The sequence below is a fragment of the Ciconia boyciana genome, chromosome 17, assembly GCF_034638445.1.
Source record: "Ciconia boyciana chromosome 17, ASM3463844v1, whole genome shotgun sequence".
NCBI lineage: Eukaryota > Metazoa > Chordata > Aves > Ciconiiformes > Ciconiidae > Ciconia > Ciconia boyciana.
In genome coordinates this window covers 3,643,428-3,659,362 of record NC_132950.1, presented here as the reverse complement: position 1 = coordinate 3,659,362, position 15,935 = coordinate 3,643,428, and the positions used below count along the sequence as shown (strand labels likewise).

Genomic DNA, 15,935 nt, shown 5'->3' with positions numbered 1-15,935 from the left:
AGCCAAAAAAAAGCTTATACTGCAAAATTACCAGAGGGATTTTATGCATGTCAACGTAAGGCACATCAAGCTTGTCCAGTTTACAAAAATTGACAGGCACCTGCCTTTGGGTATGTGTAGGGAAGGATCTAATAAATGGAAGCATTTCAGATCTGCAAATGGAAACCATGGTTCACTTTTTAAAAGCACAGTCTTGTTTTCTGTTTTGAAGTAGGTCTGTGAAGCCCCAGTCACTGACCACGATATTGCTGTGCCAGGTGCTGTACAGAACAATCCAGTCCCGACATCCAGGAGCTTATGACATACATGAATGTCCAAGCTGTTCAGAGTTAAGTAGCTCATGGCATGCAGTAGGCTACAACTAATGTGCTAGTAAGCCAGAGGTCTTCACACCAAACACTGATCTCCCACCTTAATCTTGAAATCCCTCCGTAGGATCTTCTCCTTCCGCATCCTGTCTTTCTCATCCTTCTTCGCCTGGATCCGTTTCTGCTGCTCCGCAAAAAGGGCTGAGATGTTCTTGTCAAGAGCCATCATAGCCTCATCATCCAGCTCTTCATCACTCTCATCTCCTCCCTTTTGTTTTTAGAATGCAAAAACAACATGTCATCTCATGTACTTCAAAAAGACAGTGGGGAGAGAACCTCAGCCAAGACCAGACTCACAGTAGTGATGTAGCTACCTCTAGACCCAAAATAACAACATGGGGAGGGAAAACAGATGCTCAGACCCATGAGAAATCTAGCTCATATTTCCTATCAGGTAATCCTGGCTGCAGAGTACTAACACGTAGAGCTAGAGGATCAGGAGAGGGAAAAGGCTGAGGTTTTGACACGGACTCCCTCTGTGTCATATGTTGCTATGTCTGTAGCCTTTATAGGAATCATTAAACCACACTCCAATGCTGCTACAAGAAGTCTCCAGAGTGGCCTACAGGGATCACGCTCCTCCACACAGGCCAGTCAATACAGGCACCATGTAACAGTATCTCAGTGCTTTAGTTCATATCAATCTTATTTATTACAGGCCGGAATACAAGCTGTATCAGGCTAGACTGGACAAGCTAAAGCACTCAAGACACACTAACAATAAATAAAAGAACAAGTGACTTAATCCCACAGCTTGCTTTGAAGATCCTGACCTCCTGCTTCAAATGCCATACAACAATGACTGTCAGGGTTATCACTGCATGGGCTCAGATAGGATGTGAGTATTAGATAATCTTTCACCACCCCAAACCTCCTGGTACCTGTATCAAGGTAGGCAGTGAAAACATACCAATGCATTCCCTGCTTGGAGAACATTCATCAGCTGACTGCGAAAATCATCATCAACTTCTTCATTCTCTTCCTCATCTCCACTGTCATTCTCTTCTTCAGTGTCGCCTTCATCTGAGGAGTCCTCGCTTCCTTCCTCGTCCTGAGGAAGAAAAGTTCATCCCCTGACCCCACCGTTCTTCAGGCCCCACTCAACTCTCAGGTGTTCAGAGATAAAAACTCAAGCCTCCCCTCACCCCACTGCCTTGCCTCCAGCCCTCAGATTCAAGTAAAGACACCTCAGAGAAGGAGATACCAGATCTTCACAAGAGCTAAAAGCAGAACCTAATACCGACTTCTCTGTCATATTAAATGAGTATCAAAAAGAAGCTTCCAAGGAGCATCTGAAGTAACAGCCCCCATCTAACTCTCCTTTCTGCTAATGCTTGTAATGCTTTGTGACTTGAATCTCTGCAGTTCTTAAAACCCAAGATCTTGAATTTAGGTGGCTGTGCATCACAGCAACGATTCGGTCTGTGGCTGTAAAAAAATAGAAGCCTGTGCTAATTTCAGCCATTTGTTCTCAGGAAGTCATCTATTCAAACCACCGTACCTACAACGGCATTTTCCTTCAAGGCCAAGAGACTAATAAACATGCACTTCCAACAAGCCATTTGTGTGTTGCACTTTTAAAATAAATCTTAATAGAGCAACACCCATTTTACTCAAGAGAGAGAAATGCAATTACGTCTATTACCACAGATCAGGAGAAACATTGTTTTTAAACAGTGAAGGTCTGAAGAGTGTTTGTCACTGGCAATGGCACATCAATTACCGTGTCCTGTGCAGATTTGATCTTTTTGTCTGATTCCTCCATCACAACAACAGCACTTTCTTCATTTTGCTCTTGGTATGGGTCAAGAACCTGCAAAAAAGAGGGCCTTGTGGTTTTTCAGTGTTTTGTTTTGATGCATTTCTTGTGTACAACAGACAGGAATTTCAGCACAGTAAGCCAGTTGAATAATGAAATAGTAAGTAAGGGCACTCAACTTTCTGGCTTACAAAATCACGTTTGTTAATATGCTAAGTTCTTTCTATAAGTAACAAAAAAGGTGGGGAAACCTGAAGAGGTTGGTGACATCACACATTTTGATTTGCTACAAATGAAGTATTATGTTCATCGTATAAAGTACCTGACAGCACATCTTTGCAATCCCCATATTACTCTCTCAGAAGACACCACCCTACTCAGTGGTACGACCAATTCAGATTTTCAGTGTCACTTATTTTTAGCACCTCTAGGCTTAGCCTTTCTAGAAAAAGGTTGTTACCATTTATACTCAGATATAAAATCTACCAGCTATATAAACTGACCCAGGAATTCCTTCAGCCTAAAACTACCAAAGAATACAGCTTAAATTTAGCAGATCTCAGGCTCCCATAAAACAAAGAAACAAACAAACAAAAAAACAACCAAAACAACTCTCTGTAAGCTACATTTTAAATTCAGTAGCACACATTGTCAGACTTTATTTAACCTGATATTTTTATTTAACCTTTTAAATAGGTTAAGATACTTTTAGGTTAAGATACTTTAAGATACAAAGGTAAGATACTTTTATTTAACCTTTTATTTAACCAGGAGGCTTTTATTTAACCTGAAAATAGAGACATGCTTGTACATCTGTTAGGGACAACACAGGTGAACAGTACAATACCCTACTAGTGCCTCACTTACATCCAGGATCAGCTGCAAGCCCCTCTTGGTCAGGTTAGGGCATATCCGTACAAACACATTCTTCGACATCCGACGTATGAGTAGGCTGGGCTGGGCAAGGAGGGAGAGGAGGATTTCCACCATCACCTCAACCCATCCTGGTTCTGCGTTGTCTGCACAGGAACAAACAAACAATGACAGGAAGGGGCAAAACCACGGCACTGGCACATCAATAACAGACTGCAGAAAAAATCACCAAGGAAAAAAAGACAGTCCTTCTAGCTGACTATTAGAAGTACTCATTCAGCAACACAGACCAGAAGTAATTAAGTGTGAAGCTAAAGATTGTAGCTGTATTGGAAGGCTATTAACCGTAGGGAGAAACATGCCTGAAATTGTCTTTAGGCCACTGCAAAGCCTTACCAGGTAACAAAACCTATTATTCATTAAATCATTACTTAGATTAGCAGTTCTGCAAACCATGCAACACCCACCCGGCCACCTTAAAGTAATCAGCAGCTAGTCAGCAAAAGTATGTACATTTTGTAGTGTTTCCAATGAAATCAGGAGTCACAGCAACGCATGAAAAGTGCTGACATTTGAAACTGGTCCCTTAGTTCAAAAGTTTGGGAATCCTGATCTACATACAACCAAGGCACCATAGAATTACAGGTTTTATTTTCACAGTACCCTCAAATTTACACAGAGATTTAAGGAGAACAACAAGACCACAGTTAGAGAGGAAGTCAAAAGACCAAGCCAGGTTCTTTCCTGGTCAAGTTCCAACCTAGCTCCGCAGGCCCTAAACAAGAACTACCCTAAGTCAGCAAACAGGCTGTATCTACACACAGGACACATTTAGTTTGCCCAGAACTTGAGCTCTGAAATTACTAAGTTTCAGGCCTACTGGCTGTTAGGAGAGCCCACAGCTTTACCCGGGCAGGTACCACCACTTCAGTCAAGCTCTTGATCAGCACAGAACAAGGACTCAAAAATGAGCGAACTCCCTTGGACACTGCTCATCTGAACAACAGCCAGCTCTGAAGCCCACCTATCCTTTAAGAGGCACATAGGAACACAACCCACTGACTATGTGGATAAAGAGCTGAAGCAAGAGACAAGAGATTTAGAAAGACAAGGAAGGAGAATGAAGGAGAGGGAATTCTCTTAGGGATAACTACATCAAGCTAGAGCAGATGCAGTCAGAGTGCTTCACTAATGCAGAACTGCCATCTTTTGTCTTTTGACAGACTGTTAACAATCCCACTCCATTTCTTTCTCGAGGAAGAACTCACCAGTCTTTTTCTTCTTAGGTTCTTTGCTGAATGCCTTCTCTGTGCAGCTCAGAAGGTCACTCAGAACATCCATTGTTTCAGATGGATTCTGTTTGATCACAAGTAGACAGTAAAACCCTCTCTGAATTCTGCACTACCAACAGCAACAGAAGGAATATACCCCGAATCTAAGGACCTCTCCAAATAGGTACAGATATTAAAATCAGCTATTACAACCCCTCTGCAGAAGAAAATATGAATCTAAGTAAAAATTGCTCCACTCAACAGTAAATCAAGGGCAAAACTAATGCTCAGGCCAAGCTTTGCCCCTGTAAGTTGTCTACAGTCAGCGTAAGAATCACAGTTTATTAGCTGCCAATTGCCCATTTCTAGAAGCCATAGGCTGTGAAAGATTGGATCTCTGAACACAAAGAAACCCTCCAGCTCAGTGTTCAGAAAGCCCAGCTATCAGCCCATTTTACACCACTCAAATATGCTTCAGAGGTCTTACCTTGAAAAGATGAATGGCCATTAAAAGCAGAAGTTGCTGGAAAGCAACGACTTTGGCACTGTCCGATTTATTTTCCTTCTTCTGCAGATTCTTCGCAGACTGAAGTGTTCTGAAGAAAGAAACCCTTTTGAGTCTTTCACAATAACAACGATAAATCCTCTCTTATGATCAGACTAAAAACATGACCAAATCTATAGTATCATTTTCTGTACTTAACATTTAATTTATTGAACTTGGACATACATATAGTATACAATCTTAACCCAACAATAGCATCTCACCTTGTGTGGCTTATAAAAACCTCTGCACTTGGGAACAGGGTAGATTCCTAATACTGCAGCCAAGGCATAGACCTTTATGGGAAATCAAGCTCAGAAAAGAGCACCAGAAAAGCGTCACTGAGAAGTTAGTACAGGCATTATTAGGGGAAAAGATTAGCAGAGTTACAATCATGCTTGGGAGAGGGATTATGAGCCAAAACAGAAAAGGGCATGGCCACCTACACACAGTTAACTCACAGAAGGAACAGGAAGAAAGGAATGGGGTGATGAGAAAGAGAGAGGCATCCTGAAAACTAGTCGCAGGTGCAGGATACTCAAAGGGAAGAAATAGAACTGCCACTGCCGTGCAATGGCTCTGCTACAGCAGCCAGAACAACAGCAGGAGGATGAGAGAATACAATTTCTCTTTTATTGGCCCAGTCTCACCTCTCCCAGGCATCCCTCTGTCCCTTGGTAAAAGGCTTCACAGCTTTGACATGCTCACTGGAGAGCAGCTTGTTGGCATACTCGACAAGGAGAAAGATCCACAGTTTCCCATCTGCAGTCACACCATGGATGTGCTTCTCCCTCAAGGCTGCAGCCTTTGCTGTATCCCCCAAAACAGTCAAGGTGTTTAAAGTCTGAAGTAACCTGCAAAGAAAAACAGCCAGCATGTTACTGTCAGAGGAACCAGATGGCCTCCTCACACTTTCCAAAACAATGCCCACCGGTAGAGCACTCTCATCCCAGAGCTCTAGTCACTCATTGCAACCCAGATTCACAGGGCCTAAGTTTCAACCCATGCATGTATCCAAGCACATTAATGTATAGCTCACTGTCTTGGTGTCCCCAAGTACACCTGGTAGCCCTAAGGACACTGACTTATTCTCAGTTGTTTCCCACTCTGCGTCCCACCATGTCCTCTGCTTTCCCCCTACCAAGGCTGGAGCACCAGCTTTAGCAATCACCTACAAGTATTATTACCAACCCCATCTCCCTTAGTACAGGGAGGACTGTGGAGCCACCAGCAGCTTGCATGCAGAGGGGACAGAAAGCCAACAGCAACCCACACAACCCCACCACCTCTCTCTTGGGTCCTTTCACTTCTGGCTTGCAATAGAGGCAATGGATATCTTACCACAAAAAGCAGTCTGAGCTGAACTCTACACCTACCTGATCATCACACACATACTCAGCAGGTTTGCCATGCAAAATTATGTTTTTATTGGACAAAACATAAGAATCTTTGGGAAATCCATCTAGGATCTCTAAAAAAAGCCATTCCCTGGTCCTGGAGTCAAACAAATGCTCCAATAGCAGCTCACAATCCCAAATCTCTTGCCCTGCCATTCACAGGCTGATCTTATCCTCAGGAAAAAAGTGAAATTTCCAAGCTTAAAACATGCAAGCAAAATCCTTACCCAAAGAAGTAGTTTTCTGTCACTGAATGAGCCTGTTCATCTAGAGGCTCTGATGGAAGGACATTCGTCTCACGTATTTGGGAAGTCTTTTTCTTAGCCTCAAAGAAAGCATGGAAGAAGCAAAACCTAGAATGGACAGAAACAAGAACAAAATTAACAGCCAGCTTGGTCATAACAAAGCAAAAACAGCCCATGTGCGCAAACCAAATAGCACCACATATTCAGAACATTTTTATTCAAGGTTGTCCAACCACTGAAAAAAAGTCACTATTTACAATAAGACCCTTTCCTCAAGGTACACAAGGTAAAGAAGAGAGAAGGATGCTCAGGACTTCACAAAAGTGAAGTGCCAACACTTGAGGCCACACAACACAATATTCAGACTGTCAGATTTGGGTCATATTCTCCAAGACTTTTAAACTGACAGATAAATACTTATTAAGACCTGATGCAAAGATAAGAAGTAGTATCTTCAAGCAGTCTAGGTAACCAGGAACCTAAAATTTACTGAAAACAAATGGGACTAAGGAGATTTTAAGTGCCTGAACTACTTACGACAAGAGGCTGTCCAAGTTTGCAGAAGGTATTTTGAAAACAGCACCTAGTCTCCTAAACAATGTATGTTATGGAATATTTCCACTACTGAATTTGCCTAATGTCATGGGGACAGCTTACTTGGAATATTGTTGTAGAGCTAAACAGAATTATGCCAAGCATATGTGGCATTAAGTCTTTAAATCATTCTTACCTGGAAATGTCCATCACAAGGCTCTCTTCCTTTTTCACTGGACTTTCAATGATGTTAGCAAGTCGGTGGATGATCCATTTTCTTAATCGAGCAATCTTATGTTGTGCCCTTTCAATAAGGAAGCAGACACAATCAATAGTTTGAACACTATCCCAAAATACACACAAACCACACAATCCACTGCAATGGGAGATGACTTTCAGTTATTTAGAGGCTTTACACTGAAGATGGCAAAGTTACGTAGTAAGAAAGCAACAGGTACGTAAGAAGAGATATAATCTTCTCAAGTTTGCTTTTTACTATGCAAAAGACAGTCTATTTACCCCACTGAGGTACTGCAGTCTACCAAAAAGCACTTCAAGAGTTGCAGTACTGCACTTATGATCTCACTCTACTGACAAGTAACACACAGACATACCATTTTAACTTACATCTTCTTTGGAAGAAGCCCCTGCAAGTAACCCAGTACCCACAGCACCAAGTTGTGGGTATTCGGCGAGCAGCAGTGCCAAGGAGGATAGAACTTTCTCTTGGGAAGTTTTCCTGGCTGGAAATTGCTACAAATGCCTATCAAGGATATAAGTATTTACAGGCTACTCTTGAGACATGCAAGTGGGTGCTTTGCTGTGGGCCAAGGAAACGAGAGCACTCAGGCCAGGCTAATAGTCAGATAAAAGGGATGCACAATTCCTACAAAGACCTGAGAGTCTGTAGAGAAAAAGGAAGCCACTGGACATTTTTGCCAAAGCAGCTGTCAGGGCTAGAGGAACAAGAGAAAAGGCTTCTTCAGTGATCCAGCCTGCTTTGGTCAGGCTGGTTGGTTCTCACCGTAGGTAAGAACCTTGCTCCTATTTGCAGAATTGCTCCTATTTGCAGAATTGAATTTTGTCCCAGCAAAAGAGTCAGATGCTGGGGCTAAACCTTCTGGGACAGAGGAAATAGAACAGGCGACAATCGTCAACTCATGGCAAGGGAACCAGCAAACGTTGGCTGTCCAAACCAGACTTCACACAGGTAGCTACTTTAACCACAAAACAGAAAGAGAAGAGGAAGGTGCATCACCTATACACTCACATGTTTACATTTTCCTGGTTCTGTTTTTGCCGGTTACTTGAGAAGTCTAAACAACAGTCAAAGTCTGGCCTGAGGAACATGTCTTTGAGCCAGTCAACGTATTTTTGCAATGCCACTGGCTGCAGGTGTCTGACTACCCTGGAAGAGCTGGACAACACTGGATAGCCTTGATTGGTGAGAGTAGAGAAGCCGATCATCACTGCCAGCTGCCTCTCCAGGTCATCACAGCCGTTCAGAAATTCGTCTATATATCCTTCCATCTCTGGAGCAAACTTAAATCGGTCTGGAAGCTGAAAAACACAGTCAAACAAGCAGGTCAGGAACCTCACGCTGAGTCTGAGTGTCTTTGTAAGTACAAATCACTTTACAGATTTGCCTGCAGTAAGTAAATTAAAGTCACGTGCCTGAACATTTGTCATAAGGCATACAGCAGCTCATCAATTTCACGTCATGGTCTTCCTCACATAGGAGCAACCACTGTAAGCAACCACAGAATCCTGTCATGTACCAACTTCAACCCTTTAATTTGCACCTTCCCTAACAGTCTGGCTTCAGTGGGCTGGACCACATGCTGGCTAGTGCAGCTAAGCTCCTAGGCCGATCAGCTCTTATTTTGGGTGAAAGTCCAGGGTGTTTCTCACATTATCTGCCTTAGAGTTTCTCTCAATTTGGAAACTCCCCCACATCAATTCCAGTCTCATCTAGCAGCCCTGGAGCTTGCTGACCTACAGTGGGTAGAACAAATCCCACCTCCTCTCCCTGGTGCCTCAGAAGTGTTGAGGCATTCTGAAAGGAGGGGGAGTTGACATGTTTAACCTAAAAACCATATCCCTGAGGTGTTGCTGTTTTGTGCTAAGTCCTATCCTCAGTCCTGCCACTGATCTGCAAGGCATACAGCTGGTAGGCTGCTGGCCTTGGAACACTGTCCAGCAGCATGCAGACCACCAGAACATGTCCCATCTCACCACACATCACATTTCCTTATGTTCTTTCATAGCCCACAGTGTTCAATTCCACTCATTTGTTCTGGAAAAAAGCAAAAGGTTAACTGGAGAAACCTTGAAGAGGGCAAGCTGTGGCTTCGTTCCAAAAATTCAATGTGACTTTCATAAATTAATAAAACAACTTGTTTGGTATAGTATCACGATCAACACAGTGACCTGGTGGGAGCAGAAACAGTAACGAAAGTCTATGGAACACTGTTCTTTTAAATAAAGGGGCTATAAATTCCTAATTAACTACAAATCCATCCAATTATAAGATAAATACCCCCACAGGAAATCTCACACAACTTAGCAAGCTCCTGCTTCCACCTTTAGGGAACTCAATACTTGTACATCATTATGAAAACTGGGAGAAAAACTCCAGGAGAGACTGCTGTAAATAGGCTAATAACTCACAACAGGGGTTTCATCAATCATCTCTCAACAAAAGCAAATCAAGTACATTTGCTCCCCTGTTGAAAAAAGTGGATTCAGGAAGATAACTGTCAGTAAATATCAGACTCAAGCTTTGTCTAGTTCCATCTCCAACAACAACCAGAATCCCATAAGAAAGTACAAGATAACAGTATTTGCTTTCCAAAACAAACAACCTGTGACAAGGAATAAAACAAAACAAACCCACAAAAACAACAACTTCACACTAGATCTTTTCTACCTCCTCATCATCAACAATATTAGGGGTTTCTCCTTCCATTTAGTCAGTCATTGTCGTCAGTGGATTTGTACATTTCAGACAGGAATTAACAAATTTTTTGATGCACATGGAAGAACACAGCCTAATTCACCGTGCAACAAGCATAAAAAGCAAGAAACAGGAAAAGAACTAAGTGAGTGGATAAACCCTGAAGAAAGTTGGTCCACACAGGGAGACACCATGGTAAGCATTATTTTCAGAGCAAACCCGCGTATCTATTGCTGCTTTGATACCAGAACAGAAAGACTGGAAAGTCCTACTCCTCCCAAGAGAGGGAAATGACTTTTGGGCCCACATGAGGAGGCTTAGGATTATGTTACCACAAAAACCCAAGCCAAAGCCTGTTTTTATCAGTATTCCCCTTTTATTCTTCCTCCCTTTGTTGCAGGGCCGTGTTGTTTGCTGGCTTCCCAGGAGGGAAGGAGGAAGAGGAGTTACAAAATCCAATTCCCAAATAAAATTTGTTCTTATTGAAACAAGCACTAACATAAACAAAAGCACGAGTTGTCCGTTTTTGTCTTTGCCTTCAAATGTTCATGCAACACCCAGCACAATGACAGACAAAAAGGAGCTTCTGGACACACAAAATCAAAAGGACTGTTAAAGGATGACATATGACATCGTCAATATGCTGAGGGCTGCCCTTCCTCTGCTTCCCCCATCATTAGAGCTTTCCCAGCAACATCAACGAAAGCAGGTGGGTCAGTGCTGAACCATTTCAAAACCCTTAAAATAAGTCTGAACAAAAAATACACAAATAGGCAATGACGATTAAACACAGTCTATACTCAGCCCACTGCAACCAGTGGTCATACAATAACCTTGCTTTTAGAAAGAGTCCAAGGTCTAAAATTACATAAACTTTTTTTATACACGACAATGTGAAACTAGAAAAGGGGGCAGAGAGGACTTCTGCTCAGCACAGGGTCTTTAGCCCTGAGCACGAGTACTTTCAGAAGACCTACCTGAGTCGTTACCACGTGTTCTCCATAGTGCTGCATCACCTTCCCTTTGAGAACCATCTGTAGCTGATCCAGAGACAACAAGGGGAGAGCACTGCCCAGCAACCGGTAGCACATGTAACTGAGTGGAAACAAAGAAGATTCCCTCAGGTAGAGGCACAGCACTAAAGCCACACACAAGGGTTAAGACAGAGAAGAAGTGGTGGGGCAGGCTACATGGAGGATGCAGGAAGGCAGAAGTCAAAAATTCATGGATCCTCTGTTCAAAAATCCTACTGCCCAAAGCTTTTCTTCCGACTAGCATAGCTGCTAAGATCGCTCCCCATAGCGGGTCCTCTGCTGTCTAGAAATAGATGAGTCCTCACTAGCAGTTCCTTCCTCAATCCACTTTCTCGATCTCTTCTCCCCAGATATTTTATTTCCACAGGCCTAATAAAAACTTACTTAGTTTTTGACTACACAAATTTAGTTAGTTTTGACAGCAACTTGCTGTCAAATTTGATCAAAATTGTCTAATGGGCTCAGGAGTTATTAAACAGACAGCACTAGCCTCATTTCTGGAGGAAATCAGGCTAAAAAAGCAACACTTCTGAGCATACAAAGGGTATTTTCAGACTTACTCAAGAAGTAAAAGAAGACTTAAACTGCTCAGGCTTGGAAAATGTTTTATTTTCACATATACTCATGTAATATGTTAAGAAATTTTTTTGTAGGTGCACTTCCACAACTCTTGAGCTAAGAAAGATTTAAACCTGGCCACAGACTGCCTTGCTATGGTCCAAATCAAATTATGCTTCCCCCAAATGCTCACAGATTTGTATTCCTGCTTTTGCATAATTTTTATACAGCATGAGTGTCAACAGACAAATAACCCTACAAAGATCTAGCATTAGACTTGGAAAAGGGGCTGAAATAGTTGCTGTTATGATGTCAGCCACAGCCATATCCTACTTAAAAAATGGACCATGTCAGAATCCAAACATATCCAGGCATTTTAATTCAGTCCACCCCACAAAGCACAAGTTCAGCAGTATTAGACACAAATTTCAGAACTAGGGTTTGTCTACACAGGAGCTATCCTTCTTAAACCATGCAAACAAAGCCAAATGACTCTCCCTCTCAACCACTTAGAGAGAAAGGGACAGTACAGCTCCTCTGACGAGTCTTGTAGGAGCAAGCTATAGATTTAAGACACCTTTATGCCCAATGAGGGACACCTTTATGTGCTGTCCTAGTTAAATTTAACCTCAAATTTGTTATATGTCACAATTCTAAAATAAATCTTACTAACTCCTGGATTTAGGCTCCCTATAAAATTTCTCATGAATACCTAAATAACCAAAAACAAGCGTTCTCACATTGTTCATGAGAAACCATATGCTCCACCCTACCATAGGGCAGCAGAAAGACTGGGGCAAGAAACAGAAGGATGATATGGAAAACAACAATGTATGTTAAAACAAACCTCACGGGTCCCGATTTCTCCTTCAATAGCCTATTCTCCACACCTTCTTTCCAGAACAGTTCAAAGGCATTTTCCTTCAGTGAAACTTGTAGCAAATCAAACACAACACTGGGCAATTTCTTGTCCTTCTTCTCAGACTTGGCAGCACTTTGCAGAAGCTCTACAAGTCTAGAAGAAGAAAGAAAATAATGCGAGAGATCTGGCCTGGAAGGGGATTGCTGAAGGCCAAATTCATCCTGCTGAAGGACACAGAACATTTCCTGAGCACTGCAGGCTATGCCTCTTGGGAGAAATGACAGAGCTATAATTTAGGAACCTGCATAACAGTTAGCGCCTAACCCTTAGCAGCACCTGCAGTGGCAAATACAGGCAGGTATCTGAATGAAAGCCACATTTCTCTCACTGCTAGCCAAGAGACTGAGAATGTTGCATTTAATGCTCCTTATTTAATAACTTACCTGGGAATATTTTCCTCATTTACAACAGTAGGTGAGCCAAACAGCTTCTTCAGATTTTTAGGTTTCAGAACACCAGGGAATTTCTGTATGCCCACAAGCAAAAGGTGCAGGTTCTCTGGAGATGTGAAAGCTGAAGCGAGGTCACTTTGCAAGATGCCAAACAGGACCTCCTCAAACACAGTTTCAGGAACCTAGACAGGAATGAAGGTGAGAGCATATGAGAAACATCTGAGGGCATTTTACTAACTTGCTGTGTAGTATATTAAAATATCTGCATTGCAGGGCATTTTAGTAAAAGCTTGCAGTGTTCTGGAAACTTTAGAAATAGTCCTTATGGTGACACGACCAAAAATAAATAATGGATGTGTCCAGTACTGCCATACAGCCCCCAGGTGCTTAACCATGTGGAGTAGTACAATATGTTGTCATCAGATAGCAATTCTGGTCAACTGACTCCAGCTGCAATTGTTCTCTTGCTGTCTGACTGCTCCTGTCTGTATAGCCGTGCAGTCCAGGGAGGAGGAAACACTCTTGTATTAGCTTTTAATTCTATTTCCCAAAAATAAGTTACTTGTTTCAATAAGATTTGTTGGTAAAAAACTGTGTTCAATGGTTTTAGAGAAAAATGGATCCAACATTTTCATCAATAAAATAAGAAATGCACAAAAACTGCTTTAATTTGTATTTTTTAAAGATTGAATTCAAAATACATTTAAACCTAACATCAAGACTAAATGGCCCAGAACACTTCCACACAAAACATTATTTAATTTTGATTTAACACTGTTAGTCACATCTACAAACAATATCCATATAAAAGAAGGAAATAAACAAACTTTTTTCTTTTACTACATACTCAGAGTTTCTTTATGCCTTGTCCCTACATCCTTTCACTCCCAACAACCCAAAATTCAACCTTAGGCCCAGGCTTGGTGCATAAAAAAGAAGGTTTGCTGTCCAGAGTTTTCAGCATACTTCTATTCAAAAGAGCAGACAGTCTAACCACCCAAGCAAGTCAACTGGGAAAAAAACAGACTACAGGTTTGTCCATGATGAAATCAGACTAAGCTAAACCAGAGCATCCTTCCCAGAATAAAAGCATCTGCCCACAAACAATAAAGGAAACAGCTCCCACAGTTTAAACTCACTCTTCCACACCCCCCTTTAACTTTCAACTATGAACAAACTAAGGAAAAACTGGTCCCCGAAGCAAAGTCCTCCTTCCTCCCACCCACCACGTGCTGTGGCTATACCTCAGACATGATGTCGATAAGAGTTTTGCGAGGGAGATCTCTGAGGTGTGCTTGGTGATGCGCCAGCTGCTGGAGAAGCTGGATGCTCTCCAGCAGAGCTTTCCGGTCCTAGAAAGGAAAGATAAGCCAAAACCAGAGGACATATATCAAAGATTAAGCTGAAGGCTCAGGCAATAATCCACTCTTGAGACCCTTACGCCTACTTGTAATAAGAAACCTACACAATTGCTTCCTGATAGGCCACTCAGCTTTTTCCAAAACGGTGTTTTCTGGCTGTATATGGCAACAGATCCCTTCCTTCCAGGAGAGGTAGGAAGCTCCTGTACTATCTGACACAGTTCCTACATTCTAGTCAGGAACAGGCACTTAAAAGGCACAAAAAGTCCATGGATAATGCAAATGAAATGAACTGAACTTGATGCTTCAAATCCCATCTCATTGAACAGCCGATGACCCAGCCTTTCTCTCTAGATCCTCTCTCTACTTCAGACAGCCCTAGAACCAGTACTGACAAACAACGTAAGAACGGTAATGTTACCTTGATGAGACGGCCAGATTGAAACAGAGCCATAACTCCAAAAAAGTTTCCGAAAGCAGCACTTCTCACAAATTTCTGAAAAGGAAAAATAAAAGGGGATTAAAAACCCACTTCACTTAGATTTCACGTTCAGCTACAGCTCTGATCAGTGGAACAAGATGGCTGGAAGATCTAGCCTTGAACAACCTGCCCTATGAAGATAACACACTGAAAAGCAACCCCCTGCACTCTTTAAGAACTGTCCTAAATTATCTTTCTGTCACACAGATGAATCTCAGCCAAAACAGGGCCAGATGACAATGTCATCAACTTCCAGTTTTTACATATATTTCTGTTATTTCATTACGGTCATTTGCCTTAGCAAGAACCCCAAAACTATAGTATGCAGGCACGGCACCAAGCCTTCAAAGAATACAGAGCGGTTAATTCAAACTAGCTGTTGGCCAATGCTGCTATGAGCCGACTCACCTTTTTCACTTTTTCCAGATCATGTTTTTCTTTTATCTGTTCCAGGACACTGCATATTGGAATTTCCTCAAAAGCCTGTAAAACCTGAAGAGATGGATGGAATAGCTCAGTTTGCAGTTCTTCCATTTTATGAAGTTTTATCGAGTTCAGCCAAAATAGAGCTGAACAGTCACTCAGCATAGCAGCAGATGTGCTGCTTTATTAGGCCAGAATAGAAACAACTAGATCAGTAGAAGATGTGTCAGAACAGGAACTACTGTAGACATAAATATACCTGCTGATATTCCTTTTTTTTTCCCCCTGTACATGACTTAGCGGGATTAATAATGAGAACATTTTGCTGCAATTGCATGACCCTGTAACAGAAGTAATGAAACTTTTCAGCATGGGCAAGGCTCTTCTGCATTATCAACTTGTTAGGTGAGATGAGGTCAGATCCCACCGGTGATCCTGATTGTTGGGACTCTTAGCTATGTTACAGACTCAAACAGCAGGGAGAAATAAAAAACTCTGAAGCATGTGTTAAAGGGTTGTCTTTTCAGATCTCCTACATAAGCAGCCCAACACCAGGAGCAAATCAATTTTAAGAAGTCACAATAGTTCTAAATGCAGCGTATTTGAAAACCTAGCCAAAGTTTGCAAATTAAGGACGGTTCTTGAAGGACAGAATTCTGTAGCATGAATGTGATATTAGCACAGCTTATACCTTTATAAGTGCTTCTAAAACAGACTAGCACCATCTAAAACTGCACAGCTTTTCTATGCTCGCTGCAAGAGCCTTCTCCATGCAGAAGTTGCCAGATGGGAGCCCTCGAGCCTCCTTACAAACTAC

At 42.0% G+C, this 15,935-nt stretch overlaps 1 protein-coding gene across 1 annotated transcript in view; it reads right to left on the bottom strand.

The window, feature by feature from the left end:
- MYBBP1A (MYB binding protein 1a) overlaps window positions 1-15,935 on the bottom strand; it is a 62,230-nt gene that overhangs the window by 45,621 nt on the left and 674 nt on the right. The window contains exons 3-18 of the mRNA XM_072882596.1: window positions 15,104-15,187; window positions 14,636-14,710; window positions 14,098-14,205; window positions 12,845-13,035; window positions 12,387-12,554; window positions 10,925-11,042; window positions 8,262-8,551; window positions 7,188-7,295; window positions 6,440-6,565; window positions 5,466-5,669; window positions 4,759-4,867; window positions 4,269-4,356; window positions 2,995-3,146; window positions 2,092-2,181; window positions 1,279-1,419; window positions 412-576 (exon numbers count right to left, since the gene is read on the bottom strand). Of these exons, the coding sequence (XP_072738697.1) occupies window positions 412-576; window positions 1,279-1,419; window positions 2,092-2,181; window positions 2,995-3,146; window positions 4,269-4,356; window positions 4,759-4,867; window positions 5,466-5,669; window positions 6,440-6,565; window positions 7,188-7,295; window positions 8,262-8,551; window positions 10,925-11,042; window positions 12,387-12,554; window positions 12,845-13,035; window positions 14,098-14,205; window positions 14,636-14,710; window positions 15,104-15,187 (2,217 nt within the window). The remainder of the gene's footprint in view (window positions 1-411; window positions 577-1,278; window positions 1,420-2,091; window positions 2,182-2,994; window positions 3,147-4,268; window positions 4,357-4,758; window positions 4,868-5,465; window positions 5,670-6,439; window positions 6,566-7,187; window positions 7,296-8,261; window positions 8,552-10,924; window positions 11,043-12,386; window positions 12,555-12,844; window positions 13,036-14,097; window positions 14,206-14,635; window positions 14,711-15,103; window positions 15,188-15,935) is intronic.